Raw genomic sequence first — 26,750 nt, 5'->3', positions numbered from 1 at the left:
CCCTTTTGTTTTCTAGAGAATGACTTGTGCTAAGGACATAGTGATCCTGTACTGATTAGTCATTTCCTCTGATTGCAGACTCTAGCACCACGTCAACAATATCTATTATATCTAGAATATTATATCTGCCTTCCTCCTTTTCTGAACAAGGGGGTCATACTGTCTGTTCTCCCACCTTCCAGTTAATTTCCCCCCCCCCCCCCAGACTTGAGCGAGTTATGAAAAATTTCATCCAAAGGCTCCACCATCTCCACAACCGCTTCCGTTAAAGCCCAAACGTGCAGTCCATCAGATTCCGGCAATTTGCCTGCCATTGGCCCTTTGTTAGTTTCTCCAATACTTTATCCCTGATCATTGCGAATTTTGTAAGTTCTAGCATGTTATTTGAAGTCAGCCTATCAGATATATTAGGGATATTAGCAAGTCTTCTATGGCGAAGACTTATGCCAAAAATGTATTAATCATATCTGCCATTTTTTCTCCTGTTTATTTATTAATTTAGAGATACAGCACAGAACAGGCGCTTCCGGCCCAACAAACTGCACCGCCCAGCCACCCACCTATGTAGCACTAACCCAATCACAGGACAATTTACAATGAACAATCAACCTATCAACCAGCAAGTCTTTGGAATGTGGAAGGAAACCGGAGCATCCAGAGGAAACCCACGTGGCTACGGGGAGAACGTACAAGCTCCTTACAGACCGCGCTGGAATTGAACTCCAGACTCTGACACTCTGAGCTGTCATAGCATTGTGATAACCACTACGTTATCATGGCGCCCCAAGTACAAACAAGAGTAGGTACCAGTGATAGAAAACTAACACAGATTGGTAGGATTAACATGGATGGGTACAACAGGTGGCATGGACATGAAGGGTGAAGGGCTTGTTTCTATGTTGGACAACTTTATGCCTCCCTTGTTTACAAACCCTTCCTGTGGATATGCCCCCTCTTAGCTCTACGAGCCCCTGCAGCTCTTCAATCCTTGCAGGTGTCTGCATTCTTTACCATCCCGATTGCCGTCTCCTCAACACCAGCAGCTCTGCCCCTCACTGCCAAGCCCCCAGTTCTGGGCTCCCCTTCCCAAGCCCCTGCCCCTCCGATTTCACCCTTGGGTCCCTGATTGGAGCCAGACCGTAAACATTGCCCCATATCATCTCCCTCTGAGCAGGGACTGAGCAGCCTTTATAAGTACAGACACCCCTCAGGCATGTAAGAGTTCTGAGAACTTACACTGACCTAAAGTTTCTCTGAATCAGGAATGTGCTTGGCTGAAATCCGCTCAATACCCCAGTTGTATTGCTGGGTTAATTAGCTACAGGTTAGAATAGATCTTAGTTAATTTTCAATCCATTAACTAGTGTGGATCTGCAATACATATTCTAAGGATGCCAGAGCATGGGAGTTGCTGGACAGAGAATATTAGACCAGAGTTTGGTTCTGTACACACATAATGTGCTTATCCGTGACACAGAGACGTGACCTGCTTCTCTAATTCTGCCTGAATTGGTATATACAAGAACGTGAGACATTTCCTCTTGTAACAACCTGCTTAAAAACTATTTCTGTTTCGCTCAGTTTCAATGCTGAGGACTCTTGACTTGGGATGGTTTACATTGCCAATATGCATTTTTCAATTGTGATCAGTTTCTGTCACGCTGCTTTAGGAAAGATATTAATAACTTGGAAAGAGCACAGAAAAGGGTTTACAAAGTTATTGCCAGGAGTTATAAGGAGAGATTCAACAAGGCTATGGTGTCTTACATTGAAGCATAGGAGACAGGTAATCTTACAGAGGTGTATAAAATCATGAGGATTCAGTCTTTTTCCCAGGGGTGGGGGAACTGAACAGTACAAGTTTAAGGTGAGGGGAGAGATTTAATAGGATTTTGAGGGGCTGACGTTTTACAGAGGATGGTCCGTATACAGAATGGGCTGCCAGAGGAAGTGGTTGAGGCAGGCAAGTTTTAAAAAGCAGCTGGGCAGGTAAACATATAAGGAAAGGATGAGAAGGTTATGGGCCAAATGCCGGCAAATGAAGCTTAGATGGACATCTTGGTTGGCATTGACCAGAAGGTGCTCTTTTATTCTATAGTAGTGTTGATACTGTGTCTTGGTTGTAGTTTAGCACCTTTACAGCAGGTGGTGCTAAAGTCCACAGTATCTTCTTGTCTTAACCCTCTGCCCTCTAGTTCCTGATTTTCTTACCCTAGGATAAAGACTGCGTGCAATCACCTATGTCCCTCATGATTTTATACACCTCTACAAGACCATTCATTCTCCTCTGCTCCAATAAAACAACTGCGATCTGCTCAAATGCTCTCCATAACTCAGTTCCAGCAACATCCTCAGAAATCTTTACATTCTTTCCGGCTTAGTGGCAACTGCCCCACAGCGGGGTAACAGATGTATTCATTTCAGAGGGAGATGGGGTGCTGGCCTTTAGATGAATGAGTCACCGTGAGGCTCTGGGGCCAACATCTCTGACTTAAACAAGATTCCTAAAATAAAGACTATCTGGTCCTTCTCACCATGCTGCTTATGGGATCTTGTTAGTGAAGACTAAATGTTTACAGGGCTGCTGTGGCAGAATTAGAGTTTTAACACAGACACCGTGGTAGATCCTGGTGAAAGGAGCCTCAGGAATGAAGTGCTTCCTGCTGGGGAGTTGAACCCACAGTGCTCCCTGAGGAGTTGTTGGCAGCATCAGAACTTCATTACCATGGCAACCTGTGGCCAGGTTTTCCTTCATCTCCTCAGCCCCACACTCTGTAATATCTGGAGAGTGAAGATAGTTATATTAGACAACTGCTTATTCACTACAGCTCATACTTCAATACTATAATTTCAAGCAAGCTCACCTTTGGACAGCTGGGACTCAACACCCCCCTCTGTAAGTGAATCCTTGACTCCTCACCGACAGACCTCAGTCGGTAAAGATAGACAGCAACAACTCCTCCAGAATTATCTTCAACACCGGTGCTCCGTAGGACTGATCTGCAGCCCCCTACTCTACTCCACAGAGTCTCGTGACACTGTGGCCAGACTCTATCGCACTCCATCTACAAGTTTGCAGTAATGAGCCACAACTCAAATAATGTTGAGTTGGAGTTTGGGAAAGTGACAGAGAGCCCAGTAACACGGCGTCATGGCAACAACCCTTCACTCAGTTATGACAAAGAAAGAGAGCTGGGCATTGACTTCATCGGGGGGTGGGGGGCAGTGCAGAGACTCCTATTTGCATCCTGAGGTCGAGAGGGTTGAGAGCTTTGAGTTCCTAGGAGAGAACATCGACAGCCTGTCCCGGTCCAACCTCATGGCAACCAAACCAAGAGAGTTCACCTGTGCCTCTACTTCCTCAAGGGGCTAAACTTTGGCATGTCCTCTTTGCCCCCTCGACATGGAAAGCATCCTACCATGGCTTGGCAGGTCAAGTGTCTGAAACTGCAAGAAGCTGCAGAGAGTTGTGGACACATCACACAAACCAGCCTCCTGACCACGGCCTCTGTCCACACCTCTCACTGCCTTAGTAAAGCAGCCAACTTTATCAAAGGCTCCACCCACCCCAGACATTCTCCTTTCGTCTTCGTCCCATCAGGCAAAAGATACTAAAGCCTGAATTGTGTACCACCAGGCTCAATGGCAGCTCTGTCCCCATTGTCATGAGACCATTGAATAGTTCTCTGGTGTACGATAAACATAGAAATCTACAGAACATTACAGGCCATTCAGCCCACAATCTTGTGCCAACCATGTAACCTACTCTAGAAACTGACTTGACTTGATGCTGTTGGGTGCATCTTTTGTTGATTCTATTGTGTTGAATCATCTGATCACAATCCTTGTGTATGTATGTGTGTATATGTACATATAACAATAATAAACTAATTTACCAATTTACCTTTCTATTCTCCTTTACTTGGCAAGTGTGAGTTGAGGTCATGCATTACTGGAGTCAGGGGTTTGCCCATGCACTTGGTGGGGTTTGGCTAACTCCCCTGGACTCCTTGAAGATCTTACCTGGCTGTTTAAGAGCAGGTCGATGGGTCTGGTGTGAGGCAGCTGCTGAAGACTCCCCTGCAGGTTTTTGTGCCTCTTCATCTTAGGGTTGGACCTTCAGAAGAGCAAAGAGAATGAGCACAGTCATTGTGGCCAATCAGCAAAGCCCATTCATCCCACCCCTTCACTAGGTTCACCCATGTGACAACAACCCAGTCACAAGCACAGCTTCAAAGCAGAAAATCCATGGACATGATTAGAGAATTTGATTGTGCTAGAGATCATTCAGCCCATTGGACTTGTGCTGGCCCTTTACAAGAGCTCCCTAATCTGTTCCAAACTTCTCATCTCCACAGCTAGGTAAACTTTCTTGTCCAACTCTCTTGTGGAGGATCCTATTGAATCTGCTCCCTCCTTTCCCACAGTTCATTCACCCGTTCCTTTTGGTCACCAGTCTCCTGCCACAGAAACTCCCTCACCTCTACTTTGTGAGAAAGCTCGTGATATTTCATTTTGAACACCTGTAACAGAGCAGGTCTGCCCCAAATAATTTCTTCCTCCCCCGCCCCCAGGAGCTCTGTAATCTTCATTTCTGCTGTAGATGACCAGACACCCTCTCACCACCCTCAAGATTCTATGTACCCCCTCCATTAATGACAAATCTATTCCCAGTCTGGAAACTTCCAAGCTGGAACTCCTGGCCAGGCCACCATTAGGTAATCCGCAAATCCCTCAGACCATACTCCCACACACATTCCCTAGCTATCCGCCCAAACCATTTTCCGACTCTGTTAGTAACCCATTAAATCTGAATACATCAAATGGGAAGTTCCCCCACCCTACCATGGAAGCCCAGCACGCAAGGCTCAGTTTTCCTCTCCGCAGGACAAGAGGCATCTTGCCTAGTTCAACCCCAAGGCATCTCGAGGTGTGGTCTGGAATGCTCCACTTCAGATGCTAAGTGCCGTGGCCTGCAGGACATCCAACTTTTACAAAACTGAATGAGCTGCCTCCCCATGAGTCATACAACCATAGCCCAGACAAGAGTGCAGTAAAGCTTGATAAATTGTCAACAGCATACCCCAGAAGCTCCCCACTCATACCCAGCCAATCACTGCAGGAGGTTAATGACCAGCTTACATTTATCCTCCAAGAACTTTGTGTTCTCCAAGTCAACCTCGCATCCAGCCATAACCCCAAATATTTAAAGACGAGAGCCCTGGACAGCGAACACCCATACATGAATGCTATCCAGCCCATGTATCTGAGTATAAACCATATATTTTGACTTAGAAACAGAAAATTTAAAACCCCAGTTCAAAGATCATTCTTCCATTGCTGATAAGGCTGCTTACACAGAACTTACCATATAGGCAGCATTACAACCCCTTTTCCACAGAGCCCCATCATCAGCATACAAAACCAATCCAGATCAATGCCCAATACCATCAAAATATCATTGATCATCAGATTAAACAATATTGGACTAAACAATACCCTGGGGGTGTGGTCCTATTATCCACTGCAAACTCTGACACACTTCTTCACCCACCCTCACTCCAATCAACCCACCAAACAAAAAATCCAAAACCCAGCTGTAAAGCCTTCCGATCAATTAGCTTAATCAAAAGCCCCTCCCTCCATAGCATTCTATAAACTTTTTCTATGTCCAGAAACACTGAAACTACTGACTCTTTTACAGTAAAAGCTTTCCAAATTTCTTTTCCCAATCGTACAAGGGCATGATACATATATCTTCCTTTACGAAACCCGCAGTGGCAGTGACTAAGTAACTGTCTCTTCTCCAAAACAAACATCAGCCTAATTACTATCATTTTCTCCATTATTTTACGTAGTGAAGAGGTGAGAGCATAAGGCTGTAGCTTCTTGGCAGTGTCAGATCATTCCCAGATTTAACAAAAGGCAACACCACAGCCCTTTTCCAATCTCAAGCAATTTCTTCAAGACTGCCTGGGGCAGATGCTGGAGCTGATCATATCCTGTCCTGGGCCCTGTAGTGCTTGCACTATTGACAGCAAATTTCAGGTAAGCCTACATAAATTCATCATCCATGGCTCTCTCGAATGTCTCGTTTCTGACAAATCTTCCCATTCTTCATCAAAATACGTTGTTGTCTCTCAATATACTCATCCCCTACATTGTCTAGTCTACATAACTTTGTAAGCATGTTTCCCAGACATTCAGCCTTTTCTTTATCCATTGTAACCAAATTTCCATTCTCCACTCACACTGGAATCTGGTTATAAGGTCTGACACCATTCATTTTCATCACCATTCTCCACACCACTGTCCTGCCAGTTTCCCTCCCAAATGATGAGCAAAATCCCCTCCACACTTCCCTTTTAGCATTCCTAATAACTCTCCTGGCAATCACTCTTTTTTTCTGAAAGTTCAACAAGGCTTCTTGGCTTAATCTACATTTCAAAACATGAAAAGCCCATCTCCAGTCTCTGATAGCCTCTGTACATTCCCGTGGCCACCAAGGAACATATTTGTTACCAGCTCTCCAAGACACCAAAGGAATGGCTTGATGGGATGCCCCACACAAACTAGAAATTATACTCCAATAGTCTTCTTCAATGGTATCACCCGGAGACAAGTGATCAAATGATTTCTCACACTCAACAGAAAATGTTCCCCAGTTTGTCCTCTTAAAACACAATTAAATTATCAGAACCCAAATTCTGACAGTGAACCTTGATCCCAACAAATACACAGTACTGGGAAATGATCACTCCCCATACAATCAGTCATTAAAATCCCACCTACTAAGTCCAGCAAGTGGAGCAGAGATAAAAGCCAAGTCTAGACAAGAGCTCCCACTTTGAGGAATATCCACCTTGTCTTTCTTCCATTATTTAGACAAATTCACTCTAATTCTTCCTCTACTGACTTCCCATTATCATCTGTAGTCTTACTGCCCCACAAACCACTATATGCATTAAAGTCACCACAAAAAATAATTTTACCAGAATCATTTCCCACCATTCTCCCCAACCCTTCAACAGACTGGATTATAAAAGTTCACAATTTTGATTACACCCTGTGGATATAACAATTCAATAATTACACAGTTGGTATTCTCTGGATAAGGCAAAATTCTGGACAATAAACCCTTCTTCACAAAGGTGGCACAGCCTCCCCCACAGCTCCACGTGTCTTACAACCTCATCACGTGAATCTGAAATGATAACCCAGTTCTTTGTGCACAAATAACACTCGAGGGAACATGCCCATTATGTCACTGGTGGTCAGGGCAGCAATGAAGATCCTCAATCTCTGATGGTGTTCAGGGCTTCCTTCATACCAGTAGCTTCCTCTTGATTTTTACTACTATCAGTCATGCAAATCCCAGGTGGAGACTCAGGAATACTATCGAACTCAGATGCACAGGAATCTTCATTGCTGTTTCCATAAAACTATTTTGGACAACTGGACAACCGGTGGACCGCTCTTAGTCTGGCCTCTGCCCTTTGACCTGTTTGGCATTGGTGACCCTACCAAGAGCCAAAGCATAAAGCCCTGCTCCAGCCAACGTAGCTCTCCAGGTCATTGAGACACACAACCATATGACAAGGTTGTGGTTCTCTTGGAGGGTTTTACACAGAGAGTAGTTGATACCTGCAACTCACTGCCAGAGGAGGTGGTGGAATCGCTACATTTAAAGGATATTTGAATTGGGAAGGAATATTAGGATGTGATCCTAACATAAACAAATAGGACAAGTCAAAAAGGTCAGGATGGACAAATGTGTTGTACATCTCTATAACTCTGTCACCTCCCTTCCTGTAAAACCTCCTGTAACACTTGTCAACCCTTTGTTGCCAGTGCTGGGTGCTCGCCACATTAACAGAGCAGTAGAGATGTGTGGACGCAGCTATTTCCGAGCATACAGTGGCCTTTTGCTTAGCCTTACCAGAAGTTGGGTGGTCCTGAAGCTCCAGTCCAGGGGCTCCTTGCTAGCCGCAGGGCAGAGGGGTGACCCTGGCTAATGGGAGGGACGATAACAACAGCCGATGACTTTTGATAGTTGCTTGAAGTCGGCTCCTTGCCCAGACCCGGAGAGATGAGTTTCTGTGTGTTCTGGACACAGGGACTCCCACGGCAGCCAGCATCCTGACTCACAGCATCCTGGGCTCTCTCCAGTGTGGCAACTTTCTCACAGCCAGTTTGTGATGCTCTGTTCCTGAGGTCTTTACTGTCAGGTTTACCATCTCTGGTCTTCGGCTCTGCGTCTTCAACCTGTGCTTCAGAAAGGAGAGGAAACACCCTTGAGTTATCCTTCCTCAATTTACCAGAGGCAACAGTGTCCTGCCTCACACTCCACCATACACACACACAAAGATTCTCTAATGTCCTGGCTCTATCCACTAGACCTTGCTGGATCTAGAGACCCAACACCACATGCCACCCTCTGCAGGACTAACAATGGTGGCAGACCCAAGCCAAGCTTAGAATGATCAATGAGTCCGAACAAGGCAGGATAACTGCTGGAGCAACAAACACAGTGCCGGAGGAATTCGGTGAGTCAGGCAGCATCTGCAGAGGGAAATGGACATCAACATTTCCGGTCAAGACCTGTCCTCTGGACTACAGTATAAAGGAAAAGGTGAGAGAGCCAGTTAAATGTGGGGGGGGGGGGGGGAGGGGTGGCACAAGAGCTGGCAGGTCATAGATGGACACAAGATCTTTTACAGATGCTGGACATTCAAAATGCTGGAGGAACCCAGCAGATCAGAAAGCATCTATGGAAGAAATGAACAATGTTTCGGGCTGGTCATCAGAAAGGGATTTGGCCCAAAATATTGTCTGTATTTCCCTACATAGATGCTGTCTGACCTGTTGCGTTCCTGTAACAATTTGTGTGTGTGTCAGATTATATGGATCAAGGTGAGGGGGAATGATAGGCAGTTGGGGGGGGGGGGGTGAATGTGGAAATAATGACAGAGGCTGTGATACGTGGTGGTGACAGAGGGAAATGGATAATGGAATCTGATTGGAGAGGCAGGTGAAGCATGGAATCGTGAAGGAGGAGGGATGACAGATGGGAACTTCAGGGCAGAGAGACCAATGGGAGGACCCAATGTGTGGGTGATGGGCAGATGGAGTGTGTGGAAGAGGGTGAGAAGCAGGGTAACCGGGGTTGGATGAGTGTCAAAAGAACAGGGTAATTCAGGAGGAGAGAGAGAAAAGAGATACAAGATGGGGACAATTTACCAGAAGCTGGAGAAATCAATGTTCCTGCTTTTGGGTAGTAGACTGCAGAGGCAGAATATGTTTATTTGTGTTTAGCCTCACCTTTGCAGTGGAGGAGACCAAGGACAGGCAGTTTGATGCGGGAATGGGGAAGAGAATGAAAATGGATGGCCACAGAGATCTCCAGGCAGCCATCATGGACGGAATGGAAGTGATCACTGAAATGCTCACCAAGTTTATGTTTAGTAAATGCTAGATCATGAACAGAAAGTAAAACAGAGGGCGATAAAGCTGGGATGCAGAAATAAAATGCAGAGAAGTAACATTTTAATATTTAGTAATTAGTATCTGAAGATATTAGTACATTAATATTAGATACTAGTGTTGAGGCTGCATTTGGAGTACTGTGTATGGTTTTGGTCACCCTGTTATAGGAAAGATGTGGTTCAAGTGAAAACAGTGCAGAAAAGTTTGAGGATTTTGAGCTAAAGACCCTGCATCTGTGTTGTATTGTTCTATGACAAGGCTCATTGGCGGCTGAAGGTAACCGGGCCCCGGGTTCTGGGATGGACCAGGGCATTCCATAAGCCTCACTAACGAGAAATGACAAATTAGCAACAAGGTTTGGTTATATACTCTACATCAGTTAGTTGGTATGGCAACCACATAAGACTGACTGTGGCCACCGAGTCTCTTCACTACGTCCGAGTTACCTTTGAATCCACCTCAAAACTCTTCTGGCTTTCCATCACTTCCTCCATATCCTTCTTGCCAGTTTTTGATTTGTTTGGTATCGGAAGGTTACCTTTCCAGTCCTGCAGAGTGCGAGTCCCAAAGTCCTGTGCGAGTCTGGTCTCGGGCACAAGAGCAGAACAAGTGACTTTCCAAGTATTCCCTGAGAGCTATCACCACAACAGTCTGTAAATGCCAGACTCCTCTCCATCCCACACCTTTATCCTCCCATCATCTTCCCCTCAGCTCCTATTGCCTTCTCCCAGTGATGTGATGCTGGACAAAGTCCCCATCCGAGCTCGCGTGGCACCACTTTGAAGATGAACAGATGCCATTTTGCCAATGGATGAAATCGTGCAGAGGAGATTCGCCAGGATGCTGCCTGGACTGGAGGACTTTAGTTCCTTCCATTATTTTGTTTTATTTAGAAGTACTGCATGGTAACAGGCCCCACCAACCCAATTAGCCTGTGCCACTCAATGCCATGTGACCAACTACCCCACTAACCCATAAATCTCTGGAAGTATGTGACGGCCTACACTCAAGGGTTCTGAAAGAGGGCGGCTGAAGAGATCGTGGAGGCATTAGTAATTATCTTTCAAGAATCAATAGATTCTGGCATGGTTCCAGAGGATTGGAAAATTGCAAACGTCACTCCACTCTTCAAGGGAGAGAGGCAGAAGAAAGGAAATTATAGGCCAGTTATTGTGACCTCAGTGGCTGGGAAGATATTGGAGACGATTGTTAAGGATGTAGTCTCGGAGGTGCATGATAAAATAGGCTGTAGTCAGCATAGTTTCCTCAAGGGACAATCTTGCCTCAAAAATAACAAGCAGGATAGACAGAGGAGGATCAGTGGATGTTGCACACTTGGATTTTCAGAAGGCCTTTGACAAGGTGCCACATGAGGCTGCTTCACAAGTTAAGAGCCCATTGTATTATAGAATCAGAATCAGGTTTATTATCACTGGCATGTAATGTGAAATGTGTTAACTTAGCAGCAGCAATTCAATGCAATACATAATCTAGCAGAGAGAAAAAATAACAAATAAAATAATAATAAATAAATCGATTACATATATTGAAGAGATTAAAAAAACGTGAACAGACATAGTGTATATTTAAAAAAGTGAGGTAGTGCCCAAAGATTCAATGTCCATTTAGGAATTGGATGGCAGAGGGGAAGGAGCTGTTCCTGAATCACCGAGTGTGTGCCTTCAGGCTTCTGTACCTCCTACCTGATGGTAACAGTGAGAAAAGGACATGCCCTGGGTGCTGGAGGTCCTTAATAATGGACGCTGCCTTTCTGAGACACTGCTCCCTGAAGATGTCTTGGATACTTTGTAGGCTAGTGCCCAAGATGGAGCTGACTAGATTTACACCCTCTGCAGCTTCCTTCGGTCCTGAGCAGTAGCCCCCCTCCCCATACCAGACAGTGATGCAGCCTGTTAGAATGCTCTCCATGGTACATCTATAGAAGTTTCTGAGTGTATTTGTTGACATACCAAATCTCCTCAAACTCCTAATAAAGTATAGCCGCTGTCTTGCCTTCTTTATAACTACATCGATATGTTAGGACCAGGTTAGATCCTCAGAGATCTTGACACCCAGGAACTTGAAGCTGCTCACTCTCTCCACTTCTGATCCTTCAATGAGGAGTGGTATGTGTTCCTTCCTGAAGTCCACAATCAGTTCTTTTATCTTACTGACATTGAGTGCCAGATTGAAGCTGTGGCACTACTCCACTAGTTGGCATATCTGACTCCTGTACGCCCTCTCGTCACCAGCTGAGATTCTACCAATGATGGTTGTATCATCAGCAAATTTATAGATGGCATTTGAGCTATGCCTAGCCACACAGTGATGTGCATATAGAGAGTAGAGCAGTGGGCTAAACCCTGAGGTGCACCAATGTTTATCATCAGCGAGAAGGATATGTAATCACCAATCCACACAGACTGTGGTCTTCTGGTTAGGAAGTCAAGGATTCAATTGCAGAGGGAGGTACAGAGGCCCAGGTTCTGCAACTTCTCAAACAGGATTGTGGGAATGATTATATTAAATGCTGAGCTATAGTCGGTGAACAGCATCCTGACATAATTGTTTGCATTGTCCAGGAGGTCTAAGGCCGTGTGAAGAGCCATTAAGATTGCGCTTGCCGTTGGCCTATTGTGGTGATAGGCAAATTGCAATGAGTCCAGGTCCTTGCTGAGCAGGAATTCTATCTAGTCATGACCAACCTCTCAAAGCATTTCATCACTGTCGATGTGAGTGCTACCGGGTGACAGTCATTTAGGCAGCTCATATTATTCTTCTTAGGCACTGGCATAATTGTTACCTTTTTGAAGCAAGTGGGAACTTCTACCCGTAGCACTGAGAGGTTGAAAATGTCTTTGAACACTCCCGCTAGTTGGTTGGCACAGGAAAGATGCTAGCATGGATAAAGCAGTGGATAACTGGCAGAAGCCAAAGAGTGGGAATAAAGGGAACCTCTTCTAGTTTGCTGTCGGTACTCGCAGTGTCCCACAGGGATCTGTGTTGGGACCACTTCTTTTTACATCACATGTCAATGAACTGGATGAAAGAATCAATGACTTGTGGCCAAGTTGCAGATGATATGAAGATAGGTGGAGGGGCAGGTAGTGTTAAGGAAACACAGAGGCTACCGAAGAACTTAGATACATTCGGAGATAGAAAGGGTGTGCTGACATTGGAGAGAGTTCAAAGGACACTCACAAAAATTATTCCTGGATTGAACAGCTTATCATATGAGAAGCATTTGATGGATCTGGGCCTGTATTCACTGGAATTCAGAAGAATGAGAAGTGATCTCACTGAAGTCTATTGAATGTTGAAAGGCCTCGATAGAGTGGATGTGGAGAAGATGTTTCCTATGGTGAGAGAGTCTAAGACCAGAGGACCCAACCTCAGAAGAAAGGGATGTCCACTTATAACAGAGATGAGGAGGAATTTCTTTAGCTGGAGTCTGGTGAATCTGAGAAATTCTTTGTTAAAAGCTGCTGTAGATATACATTGGGTATATTTATGGCAAAAGGTTGATAGAGTTTTGATTAGTCTGAGCATGAAGGGTTATGGGGAGAAGGCAGGAGATTGGGGCTGATAGGGAAATGAATCAGCCATGATGAAATGGTGAAGCAGACTCGATGGGACAAATGACTTAATTTTGCTCCTCTTTCGTGTGGTCTTATAGTCACTGAAGGATGCTCGACAGCTGTGGCAGGGGTGAATGCCATCACTGCTTACAAAGTGAAACCAAGCAACATAAGTGACACCCAGGCTTTGCTCCCAGATGAGCTCAATGCCTTTTATGCTGGGTTTGACCATGAAAACATGGAGGCACCTTCACAACCTCCCACAGCACATGATTAGCCTCTGAGTTCAGTCTCTGAGGCCGATGTGAGAGCATCCTACAGGAGGGTGATCCCACAGAAAGCCCAGAAAAGGTACCTGATTGAGTACTAAAGACCTGTGCTGATCAACTGGCTGCAGTGTTCACCAATGTCTCTAACCTCTCACTTCTGCAACCACCTGCTTCGAGCAGGCTTCAGTTATACCAGTGCCCAAGAAGAATGTGGTAACCTGCCTCAATGACTATTGTCCAGTAGCACTTACATCCACAGTGATGAAGTGCTTTGAGAGGTTGTTGATGAAACAATCAACTTCTGCCCGAGAAGCGACTCCGATCTACTCCAATTTGCCTACCGTCACTACAGGTCAACAGCAAATGCTAATCGGCTCTTCGCTCAAACCTGGAACATCTGGGCAGTGAAAATGTGTACATCAGGATGCTCTTCATTGACCACAGTTGTTTAACATTCAATGCTATCATCCCTTCAATACCTCCTTGTGCAACTTGAACCTCTATTTCCTTACTCACAAACCCCAGTCAGTCTGGATTGGCAATATCATCTTCCGTACAATTTCCCTCCGTACAGGTGCACCACAGGCTGTGTGCGCAGCCCCTTACTCTATTTGCTAAGCACACAACCAATGGTATATTTAAGTTTTCTGATGATACCACTGTCATTGGCCAAATCAAAGGTGGTGATGAATCAGCATATTGAAAATTTGGCTGAGTGGTGCCACAACAACTCAATGTCAGGGCAATTATAGGTGGGGAGAGTCAGCAACTTTAAATTCCTCAGTGTTGACACTACAGAGGATCTGTCCTGGATCCAGCACGTAAATGCCATTACAAAGAAAGTACAGCAGCACCTCTTATGAATTTGCAAAGATTCAACATGTCATCTAAAACTTCAATAGATGTGTGGTGGCGAGTAATTTGATTGGATGTATCATAGTCTAGTATGGAACCACCAATGCCCTAGTGTGGAAAAGCCTACAAAAAAGTAGAGGATATAGCCCAGTTCCCCCCCCCCCCCCCACCACCATTGAGCACATCGACATGTTGTGTTGTCGCAGGAAAGCAGCATCCATCATCGGGGAACCTCACCACCCAGGCCATGCTCTTTTCTTGCTGCTGCCATCAGGATAAGGTACAGAAGCCTCAGGACCTACAACACCAGCTTCAGGAACAGTTATTACCCCCTCAACCATCAAGGTCTCGAATCAAAGGGGATAACTTCATTTGCCCCTTCAGTGAAATGTTCCCACAACCTAAGAACTCACTTTCTAGGACATTTCATCTCACACCCTTCATATTTATTGCTTATTTATGTATTGTTCCTTCTTTTTGTTTTTACACAGTTTGTTACTTTTTTTGCACATTGGTTGCTGTCAATTACACTCTGGCTCAAAGAAACGTTGTCTTGTTTCTATATACATTATATACATGAATATAATTAAATGACAATAAACTTGACTTGATTCTGTTGGGTGCATCTTTTGTTGATTCTATTGTGTTTCTTGTTTTTACTGTGATTGCCCTGAGAAAGTGAATCTCAGGGTTGTTTACGGTGACATTTATGTACATTACAAATAAGTTTACTTTGAATTTATGGGAGAGATTGAATCGGCTGTGCTTGTTTTACTTGGAGCAAATGAGGCTGAGAGGTGACCTGACAGAGGAATATAAGATTATGAGAAGAACAGAGAGAGTAGATAGTCAGAGTCTTTTCTCCATGGTAGGAGTATGACAAATAAGAGGACTCAGGATGAAGGTGAGAGGAAGAACCATCGAACCATAGAACATTACAGCACAGTACAGGCCCTTCAGCCCTCCATGTTGTGCAGACCCATATAATCCTTAAAAAAAGTACTAAACCCACACTACCCCATAACCCTCCATTTTTCTTTCATCCATGTGCCTGTCCAAGAGGTTCTTAAATACCCCTAATGTTTTAGCCTCCACCACCATCCCTGGAAAGTCATTCCAGGCAACCACAACCCTCTGTGTAAAAAAACTTACCCCTGATGTCTCCCCTAAACTTCCCTCCCTTAATTTTGTACATATGCCCTCTGGTGTTTGCTATTGGTGCCCTGGGAAACAGGTACTGACTATCCACCCTATCTATCTATGCCTCTCATAATCTTGTAGACCTCTATCAAGTCCCCTCTCATTCTTCTACGCCCCAAAGAGAAAAGTCCCAGCTCTGCTAACCTTGCTTCATATGACTTGTTCTCCAAACCAGGCAACATCCTGGTAAATCTCCTCTGCACCCTCTCCATAGCTTCCACATCCTTCCTAAAATGAGGTGACCAGAATTGAACACAATACTCTAAGTGTGGTCTCACCAGAGAAGTTTTAAATTAGATCGGAGGGATAGGTTTTCTACACAAAGTGTGGCTGATATCTGGAACTTGCTGTCAGAGGTGGCGGTGCAATCAGATACAATCACTATGCTTGAGACGTTTCGACTAGCACTTAAACAGAAGGAGTCACTCCTCATGTGGGCAACTGAGTTTAGTGCAGGGAGGCAAGATATCTGCATGGACGAGCTGGGCTATATGCTGGGTAGAGGCAGAAACATAAGGAACTTAAGAGACATTTAGATAAGCACATGAATGTGATGAAAATAGAACAATATGGATTTTGAGCAGGCAGAAGGGAAGTTTAGTTGGTACTTGGCTACTCATTTAATTGGTTCAGCACAACATTGTGGGCTGAAGGGCCTGTTTGTGTGCTGTCTGGCCCTGTGGCTCAGAAGGGTAGGGAAAGGAAGAGGGTGGCAGCAGTGATAGGGGACTCTATAGTTAGGGGGTCATACAGGAGATTCTGTGGACGCAGGAAAGAAGCACCGATGGTAGTTTGCCACCCAGGTGCCAGGGTCCAGGATATTTCTGATCACATCCATGATATCCTGAAGTGGGAAGGAGAACAGCCAGAGGTCATGGTACATATCTGTACCAACAACAAAGGCAGAAAAAGGGAGGAGGTCATGAAAGCAGACTACAAGGAGTTAGGAAGGAAGTTGAGAAGCAGGACCTCAAAGGTAGTGATCTTAGGATTACTGCCTGTGCCACATGACAGTGAGTATAGGAATAGAATGAGGTGGAGGATAAATGCGTGGCTGAGAGATTGAAGCAGGGGGCAGGGATTCAGATTTCTGGATCACTGGGACCTCTTTTGGGGCAGGTGTGACCTGTACAAAAAGGACGAGTTGCACTTGAATCCCAGGGGGATCAATATCCTGGCAGGGAGGTTTGCTAAGGCTACTGGGGAGAGTTTAAACTAGAATTGCTGGGGGGTGGGAACTGAACTGAAGAGACGGAGGAAGGGGCAGTTGGCTCACAAATAGAGAAAGCTTGGAGACAGTGCAAGTGGGTGGATAGGCAGGTGATAGAAAAGGGATGTTCTCAGACTGAGGGTTTGAGATGTGTCTATTTTAATGCGAGGAGTATCATGAACAAAGCGGATGAGCTTAGAGCAGATCAGTACTTGGAGCTCTGATGTTGTGGTCATTACAGAGACTTGAATGGCTCATGGGCAGGGATGGTTACTTCGAGTGCCAGGCTTTAGAGGTTTCAGAAAGGACAGGGAGGGAAGCGAAAGAGGTGGGGGCATGGCACTGTTGATCAGAGATAGTGTCACTGCCATAGAAAAAGAGGAAGTCATGGAGGGATTGTCTACGGAGTCTCTATGGGTGGAAGTTAGAAGGGGTCAATAACTCTACTGGGTGTTTTTTTTATATATAGACCACCCAGTAGTAACAGGGACATCGAGGAGCAGATAGGGAGACAGATTCTGGAAAGGTGTAATAATAACAGGGTTGTTGTGGTGGGAGATTTTAATTTCCCAAATATTGATTAGCATGTCCCTAGAGCAAGGGGTTTAGATGGGGTGGAGTTTATTAGGTGTGTTCAGGAAGGTTTCTTGACACAATATGTAGATAAGCCTACAAGACGAGAGGCTGTACTTGATTTGGTATTGGGAAATGAACCTGGTCAGGTGTCAGATCTCTCAGTGGGAGAGCACTTTGGAGATAGTGATCACAACTCTATCTCCTTTACCATAGCATTGCAGAGGGATAGGAACAGACAAGTTAAGAAAGCATTTAATTGGAGTAAGGGGAAATACGAAGCTATCAGGCAGGAATTTGGAATCGTAAATTGGAAACAAATGTTTTCAGGGAAGTGTACAGAAGAAATGTGGCAAATGGTCAGGGGATATTTGCGAGGAGTTCTGCATAGGTACATTCCAATGAGATGGGGAAAGGATGGTAGGGTACAGGAGCCGTGGTGTACAAAGATGTTGTAAATCTAGTCAAGAAGAAAAGAGCTTATGAAAAGTTCAAAAAGCTATGTAATGGTAGAGAGCAAGAAGATTATAAGGCTGGCAGATAGCTCAAGAAAGAAATTAGGAGAGCCAGAAGAGGCTGAAATTAGGAGAGCCAGAAGAGGCCATGAGAAGGCCTTGGCGGAGAGGATTAAAGAAAACCCCAAGGCATTCTACAAGTATGTGAAGAGCAAGAGGATAAGACGTGAGATAATAGGACCAATCAAGTGTGACAGTGGAAAAGTGCTTATGGAACCGGAGGCGATAGCAGAGGTACTTAATGAATACTTTGCTTCAGCATTCACAACGGAAAAGGATCTTGGTGATTTTAAGGCTGACTTACAGCAAACTGAAAAGCTTGAGCATGTAGATATTAAGAAAGAGGATGTGCAGGAAAGCATCAAGTTGGATAAGTCGCCGGGACTGGATGAAATGTACCCCAGGCTGCTGTGGGAGGCGAGGGGGGAGATTGCTGAGCCTCTGGCGATGATCTTTGCATCATCAATGGTGACAGGAGAGGTTCCAGAGGATTGGAGGGTTGCGGATGTTGTTCCTTTATTCAGAAAGGGAGTAGAGATAGCCCAGGAAATTATAGACTAGTGAGTCTTACTTCAGTGGTTGATAAGTTGATGGAGGAGATCCTGAGAGGCAAGATTTATGAACATTTGGAGAGGCATAATATGATTTGGAATAGTTAGCATAGCTTTGTGAAAGACAGGTCATGCCTTACGAACCTGACTGAAGTTTTTGAGGATGTGACTAAATACATTGCTGATAGTAGAGCAGTAGATGTAGTGTATATAGATTTCAGCAAGGCATTTGATAAGGTATCCCATGCAAGGCTTATTGAGAAAGTAAAGAGACATGGGATCCAAGGGGGCCTTGCTTTGTGAATCCAGAACTGGCTTGCCCACAAAAGGCAAAGAGTGGTTGTAGACAGGTCATATTCTGCATGGATGTCAGTCACCAGTGGTGTACCTCAAGGATCTGTTCTGGGACCCCTACTCTTAGTGATTTTTATAAATGACCTGGATGAAGAAGTAGAGGGATGGGTTAGTAAATTTGCTGATGACACAAAGGTTGGAGGTGTTGTGGATGGTGTGGAGGGCTGTCAGAGGTTACAGTGGGACATTGATAGGATGCAAAACTGGGCTGAGAAGTGGCGTATGGAGTTCAACCCAGATAAGTGTGAGGTGGTTCATTTTGGTTCATTTGACAGAATATAGTATTAATGGTAAGACTCTTGGCAATGTGGAGGATCAGAGGGATCTTGGGGTCCGAGTCCATCAGACACTCAAGGCTGACTCTGTGGTTAAGAAAACATACAGTGCATTGGCCTTCATCAATCATGGGATTGAGTTTAGGAGCCGAGAGGTAATACCAGATAGAGGTGTATAAGATGATGAGAGGCATTGATCATGTGGATAGTCAGAGGCTTTTTCCCAGGGGAGAAATGGCTAGCATGAGAGGGCACAGTTTTAAGGTGCTTGGAAGTAGGTACAGAGGAGATGTCAGGAGTAAGCTTTTTTTTTTATTATTACACAGAGAGTGGTGTGTGCGTGGAATGGGCTGCCAGCAACGGTGGTGGAGGTGGATACGATAGGGTATTTTAAGAGACAGGTATATGGAGCTCAGAAAAATAAAGGGCTATGGGTAAGCCTGGGTAATTTCTCAGGTAAGCACGTGTTCAGCATGGCTTTGTGGGCCGAAGGGCCTGTATTGCGCTCTAGGTTTTCTATGTTTCTATGTTTTGTATTGTTCTATGTTCCATGAAGGGCCCGTTTCTGCTCTGGATTGCTCTCTGACTCTCCGCCAAGGTGCATTTTTGAGTCAATGCCGCTGGATCTAATAAGTTAGACAATCCCATGATGTTTGCAAAGCAAAGTCTGTTAGGATTTTAATGTGGGTACTATTCAATAATCTGGGAAATGTGCCCAAGGATTCAAACAACTGGAGTTTTGCTGAGCACTGGAAATATAACAATAGAGCAGTCGCAATGATGAGGGCAGTGGGGGCGGGGGGTAGGGGTGAGCGGAGTCGGGGTGACAGTGGGGAGTGAGGAGAGGGAAGAGGGAGGGAAGGCAGGAGAGAGAGAGAGGTTATGGAGGTAGGAGAGAGATGTAAAGAGAGAGAAGGAGGGAGAGAGTGAGGGGTTGTCAGAGGGAAAGAGATAGAGGACAAGGGAGGGTGTGGAGGTGGGAGATAGGGCAAGGAAAGAGATAGAGAGAGGGAGAGAGAGAACCCAAATGGTGAGATTTTCACCCAGTTTCACAACAGATTGTTGTAAATATCAAATAAAAATTAACAGTAAACCTCAGAAAGAGACAAGTGACCACAGCTTGGTCAAAGAAGCTGATTTTAAGGAGCACCTTAGAGAGAGAGGTAGAGAGAAATCAACAGGGGATGAGGCTCAGGCGTTGAAAGACAAGGCCTCAAGTGGATTTGGGGGGAAGGAGGATATTATGAATGATCAGGGTAATATTAGAGGAGAACAGAAATCCCCAGGAAACAGAAATCGGGGCAAAGTGATCCCAATAGGAACAGATGTATGATAAACAGATACCAGAGATATCAGAGATCTAGGGTCACATGACATCCCAATGTTGTCATTCTCTCTAGTCACCGGTCTCCCAACATGCCCATCAGAATGATGCCATCCCTTCTTCTAGCTAATGAGTGAAATGAACAAGATTGTCATTATTAGAATGAATTATTCTTGAGGCTTAATCAAAAATTCCTCTCACCCCATGATCTCACCTCCCAGTACTTGAGTGGGAAAGCCACAATGTTTTCACCCGTGTAGTTTTCTTCCAACTAGAAGGAGTTGCAACCCAACAAAATGGACATTCACCTGTCAGGGAAGCTGTCCTTTGTGAAATACACATGCTCCAGCAACTCAGTACACGATGATCTTTTATTCGGATCAATGTGCAAACATTTCTGGAAACACATAAGAAACAGTTTGCAGCAATGACACAGTATAATCTACCCCTAGCAACAAGAACTAGAATCAGAATCAGATTTATTATCACCAGCATGTGACGTGAAGCTAGCATATGTATTGTGCCTTTAAAGACCAACTTTGAATGCCCTTGATCTTTGCCCTGTCCCTGACTCTAACAGAATCATGTACGTACCTTTACCAAATCAATTACCATCGGGGGTATTTTGGGATAGCGTTCTTCAAGAAGTTTGGTTTCCGTGATTATGGGAAGACGTAGTCCAGCAAAGAGGGGATTCTTGTAGAAAAGTTCCTGGTGTCTTGGAACTAAATTTCCTGTGACAGAAAAATTCCTGGAATTATTGGAGTAGGTGAAGGTTGGAAGTACAGGTGAGAGCCTCACTGGTATGTGTCATGTATGAAGATTTAGGAAGAGTTACCCTTTGTTAAGGACTAGAATGTGTTGTCTGTGAGCACGAATGCAGGTTCACAGGAAAGCTCTGGGCAACTATCACAGACGCCAGTCCCCAGCTGATTAATGTCACTCGATGGAATGTTTATTTATTTATTTATTTATTTATAACAAACTTTTTTAATTGAGTTTTCAAATAATTGCAGAAATAAAAGAAAATATATGAAAAAAATATATATATACCCTTCCCCCCTCCCCTTAACCCCTACCCCCTAACATCCTTATAGAAAAAAGGCAAAAGCAGGCAGCATCTGTAGCTGTCATACTGATGACCAGTTGTACCTCCAGCCAGGCTGTTCCAGGCCAGTTACAACACTGGCATCTACCCAGCAACGTGGTCTGTCACGTTCACCAAGAAGCAGGTCAAATCCAACGTGGCTATTCACATCACAATCAGTCGGCTCTCAGTAATCACAAAATGATAGTGCTATCCAGCAGCTTTTACTTACCCATAGCCTGTTCACCGATTGATACTTTGCACCTCACCAAGACCAGTGCAAACACACCCTTCCTCTGTCACCAGCGCAGTGGGGTATAGTGAGCACATCTACAATGTGCACTGCAGTTACTTGCCCAGAATATTCCGGCAACATCTTCTCCCAAATCCAGGACCACTACCACAAGGACAAAGGTAGCAGATGCAAGGGAGCACCGCCGCATGCAGGTTCCCCTCCAAATTCCATACAATTTCTGTCTTGCAAATATATCTGAACAGTATTGGATCAATTGTAAGAAAGTGACAAGTGTGTATGCGGCTGATTGATCACATGGTGAACCAATTGGTCTGTTTCGCACAGACTTTCGAGTGCAGGTTTTTGTCTTGGTGAGCTAGGTTAGTCAGTCCCACACAGTAAATTGCCCATGGCTAACAGGACTCAGTAACCACCCTAATGCAGTCATCTTCATTGAAGAATACACACAAAATGCTGGAGGACTTCAGCAAGTCGGGCAGTTCCGAGCCAATCAGGATTGGAAAGGAAGGGGGCAGAAGGCTGAATAAGAAGTGGTGGGGGAAGGAACACAAGTTGGCAGATGATAGGTGAAACCAGGTGAGGGGGGAAGGTGGGTGGGGGAGAAGTAAGAAGCTGGGAGGAAATCTGTGGAAGAGGTAAAGGGCTGAAGAAAAAAAAACAAATAGGAGAGGAAAGTGGGTCATGGAATAAGGGAAGGAGGATCTTCAGTGAACGATTAACACAACGAGGCTCCAGAATAACAGAGACACAAAGCACAGTCAGTCATGAAAGTTTAATGGAAAAGCCAGTAAATAATTAATGGGATATTAACGATTCAAGCAAAAGTTCAGCCAAAGTTGTTCTGGTACAAAATTAATCAGTGTTCATGTTGTGTCAATGTTGTGGTTGTCCTGAAGCTTGGGACTGTGTGAAGGTCAAGGGTGAAGCACAAGTTTGTACTGCTCAGAAGAGGTAATTTTGATCAGAACAATGGCCCAGAATCTTCCAGTGGTGCCCGAGGCGAAGCTGCTCTGAAACCCTCGTGTCACTGGCCCCATAGCAACATGTGGATAACTATGCTAATGCAACTTTAATACAGTCTCTCAGGCATTCTCTGACATCCCCCCCCCCACCCCCAACCGCCATTGTGCTTGCTCCACTGGAAGCTGCCAACTACAAAGCTTCTGCACGGCCATGCCAGTTCCTGGCCTAAACAAGCAGAGCTCCCTCAGCAGTCAGTCTTCAGTGTGCCCTCGCACCGAGAGTCCAGCCCGGGAGGGCCCACTGCTCTTGGCACCTCTCACAGAACCAACACCCACTCCACCAGGGATTGCGTGAGCAGGCTAGGCAATGACAACCCCACTCCGTTTCACCCATGAAGTGTAGCTCATCCCCACCCTCAAAGGACCACTCCCCAAGCTTAGAACAGCACAGGTAATGGTCAGTCAGTAGTGGTGGTGCTGGAAGCAGTACCTTTCACACACGTTCATCTCAAGTCCATCTCATTATCTGTCCCTCCTGACAAACACTCAGCATCCTCTCAGGCACTTTCAGATCACACTGAGCCATAGAGTGGCACAGAACAGGAACAGGCACTTCAGTCCCATTTGCCCATACCCACTTTACGTCTAAGACTGTATACAGGACTGTGTTTGTCAACATGGAGCTGAGCAATGGGAATGGTGAGGGGGGAGCACCGCAGGAGGGGTGTGGGACAGGTGGTAGAGAAGGAGTGCCAGGGGTGGGGGCGGGGGATGGTGCACACCCAGCCCTGAGACACCAGGTCAGGTCATTTGACTCCAAATAATAGGTTTATTGATTATTATAGGATGTCTCCCTGGTGCTTCCCACTCCCTCCTTCTTCCTTTCCCTTTTCTCATCCACAATTCCCTTCTCCCTGCCCCATTCCCACTCTCAGTCTACAACAGAGACCCATATCAGTATCAGGTATATCATCACTTGCATGTAATGAAATTTGTTTTCTTGCAGTACAGTGCAATACGTAAAATTACTACGGTACCGTGAAAAGTCTTTGGCACCCTAGCTATATATATGTGCCTAAGACTGTTGCACAGGACTGTACACCAATCCCATATGCCCACATTAAGCCCATTTCTCTCTATGCTTTGCTTATTTAGGTTTTGGTCTAAATATCTCTAACAAAGTGATTGCATCTGATTCCATTTCCTCTGCCAGTGAGTTCCAGATATCAACTGCTCCGTGGGTTAAAAACATAGCCCTAGATTCCCTCTAAGGCTCCTTCCACTCACCTAAAACTGTGCCCTCGTTTCTGATACCTCTGCTACAAAGCTGTAGAGAGATAAGGTACAGAAACAGCCCCCTCCGTCCACGGAGCCCACACCGACAAACTGCCAGCCATTTGCACCAGTCCTGCTTTCCCATCAACTTGCCCCAGGTTCTATCCCTCACCCACACACACAGGGCAATTCACAGCAGCCAGCTAACCACCAACTTACACATTTTTGGGACATGGGAGGAAATTAGGCATGGAAAAATGGGATAACATTTTTGTCCATCTACCCTATCTGTGTCTCTTGTAATTATATAATACCAACAGGTCACTCCAGGGAAAACAAGCCCAACATATCCAATCTCTCCCCATAACTAAAGACTTCCAATCCCGACAACATCTCCTCTGCACTCACTCAAGTGCAACCTCATCTTTCTCATAGTCTGGTGACCAGAATTGTACACTGTACTTAATGTGTGGTCTAAGCAGCAAGGTGCAACACAACATCCTAACTCTCACATGCTCGACACTGACCTGTGAAGGCAAGCATTCCATACTCATTTTTACCACCCTATAGGCCTGAGTTGCCAGTTTTAGGCAACAGCAAAACTGGACCTCAGGTCTCTCTGTTCATCAACAATCATTAAAGTCCTACCACTTACTGTATGTGCCCTACCCTTCTTTGAGTGTGCTGAGGAAGCAACAGCATATTGTTAATGCCAACAACAGATTCGACTTGCATAGTTCTTTTAACATTCTAAAGAGCCCAAGAAGCTTCATAGGAGTGTTGGAACAGCAAAAGGCAGTCTTGGTGATCTGCAACTTTTGGAAATTGAAGGGGATACAGTCCACTGTTCTACTTTTTGGAATCACACAATCCACAAAGGGAGATGGTAGTGATGGTTGGAAGTCAATCATGCCAGATACCGGACATCTCTGCAGGAGTTGATCAGGATAGTGTCGTGTGCCCAACCTACTTCAGATTCATCAAGGCTTTCATTCTATCATAAGGTCAGAGGTGTGGATGTTCACTGAGGTTTGCATAATATTCTATCCCATTCACCTGCTCAGCAAGTGAACCAGCCTATCCCTACATGCAGTAAGACTGGAGCATGGGTGTCAAGTGGTAAGTAACATCATAGCACATTACCAGGTAGCAATCATCTCCATCAAGGGAGCATCTAAACCATCAACATCCTGACAGGTTGCATCACATCATACTATAGAGTTTCCAGTACAAAGGATCACAAAATACTGCAGAGGATTGTCAACTCAGCTCGCTCCATCATGATGCAACCCTCCCCACCATCTATTGGAGGCTATGTAGTGTATATGGATTTCAGCAAGGCATTTGACAAGGTACCCCATGCAAGGATTATTGAGAAAGTAAGGAGGCATGGGATCCAAGGGGAAATTGCTTTGTGGATTCAGAACTGGCTTGCCCACAGAAGGCAAAGAGTGGTTGTAGACGGGTCATATTCTGCATGGAGGTCAGTCACCAGTGGAGTGCCTCAGGGATCTGTTCTGGGACCCTTACTCTTCGTGATTTTTATAAATGACCTGGATGAGGAAGTGGAGGGATGGGTTGGTAAGTTTGCTGATGACGCAAAGCTTGGAGGTATTGTGGATAGTGTGGAGGGCTGTCAGAGGTTACAAAGGGAGATTGATAGGATGCAAAACTGGGCTGAGAAATGGCAGATGGAGTTCAACCCAGATAAGTGTGAGATGGTTCATTTTAGTAGGTCAAATATGATGGCAGATTATAGTATTAATGGTAAGACTCTTGGCAGTGTGGAGGATCAGAGGGATCTTGGGGTCTGAGTCCATAGGACACTCAAAGCAGCTGCACAGGTTGACTCTGTGGTTAAGAAGGCATACGGTGTATTGGCCTTCATCAATCGTGGAATTGAATTTAGGAGGCGAGAGGTAATGTTGCAGCTATATAGGACCCTTGTCAGACCCCACTTGCAGTACTGTGCTCAGTTCTGGTCGCCTCACTACAGGGAGGATGTGGAAACTATAGAAAGGGCGCACAGGAGATTTACAAGGATGTTGCCTGGATTGGGGAGCATGCCTTATGAGAATAGGTTGAGTGAGCTCAGCCTTTTCTCCTTGGAGCGATGGAGGATGAAAGGTCACCTGATAGAGGTGTACAAGATGATGAGAGGCATTGATCATGTGGATAGTCAAAGGCTTTTTCCCCAGGGCTGAAATGGCTAGCACGAGAGGGCACAGTTTTAAGGTGCTTGGAAGTAGGTACAGAGGAGATGTCAGGGTTAAGTTTTTTTACGCAGCGAGTGATGAGTGTGTGGAATGGGCTGCCAGCAACGGTGGTGGAGGCGGATACAATAGGGTCTTTTAAGAGACTCCTGGAACAAGCACATGGAGTTTAGAAAAAAATGGAGGTCTATGTGTAACCCTAGGTAATTTCTAAGGTAAGGACATGTTCGGCACAGCTTTGTGGGCCAAAGTGACTATATTCTGCTGTAGGTTTTCTATGTTTCTAAAGTGGCATCCATCACTAAAGAACCTCATCTATCTGGGGCATGGTCTCTTCTCTTTACTGCCACTGGGGAGGAGGTAAAGCAGTCTGAAGACTCACACTCGACGATTGAGAAACAGCTTTTTCCTCTCCGCCATCAGAACCTATGAACAATAAGTGATTGACCATTTTTTAACTATTTATCTTTGTAAGTTTTGGTAATTCTATGTCTTTGCACTGTACTGCTGCTGAAAATTAAAAACTTTCACATCATATAATTTGCTGATAATAAATATGATTCTGAACCTGATCCTAATTCTTCTGATTTGGAAGGTAACCATCGACCAGAAACACAAGTAGAGTAGCCACAAAATTACTACAGCTACCAGAGCAGCTCAGGTCAGGATATCCTGTGGTGAGAGATTCTGACAGTACTTCCCAAAACCATGATCTCTACCAAAATGATGGGCAAGGGCAACAGGTGCAGGGAACACCATCTCCTGCA

General features: G+C 45.1%; 1 protein-coding gene across 1 annotated transcript in view; it reads right to left on the bottom strand.

Annotated features, from left to right (window-relative positions):
* LOC140726245 (cyclin-dependent kinase-like 2) overlaps positions 1 to 26,750 on the bottom strand; it is a 52,512-nt gene that overhangs the window by 7,718 nt on the left and 18,044 nt on the right. Inside the window, 5 exon segments of the mRNA XM_073042356.1 lie at positions 4,024 to 4,117; positions 7,940 to 8,265; positions 9,933 to 10,068; positions 20,499 to 20,587; positions 20,785 to 20,924. Coding sequence (XP_072898457.1) covers positions 4,024 to 4,117; positions 7,940 to 8,265; positions 9,933 to 10,068; positions 20,499 to 20,587; positions 20,785 to 20,924 — 785 coding nt within the window.

The sequence above is a fragment of the Hemitrygon akajei genome, chromosome 4 (assembly GCF_048418815.1).
Source record: "Hemitrygon akajei chromosome 4, sHemAka1.3, whole genome shotgun sequence".
NCBI classification, from domain to species: domain Eukaryota; kingdom Metazoa; phylum Chordata; class Chondrichthyes; order Myliobatiformes; family Dasyatidae; genus Hemitrygon; species Hemitrygon akajei.
This window is presented reverse-complemented; position numbering and strand designations above follow the sequence as displayed.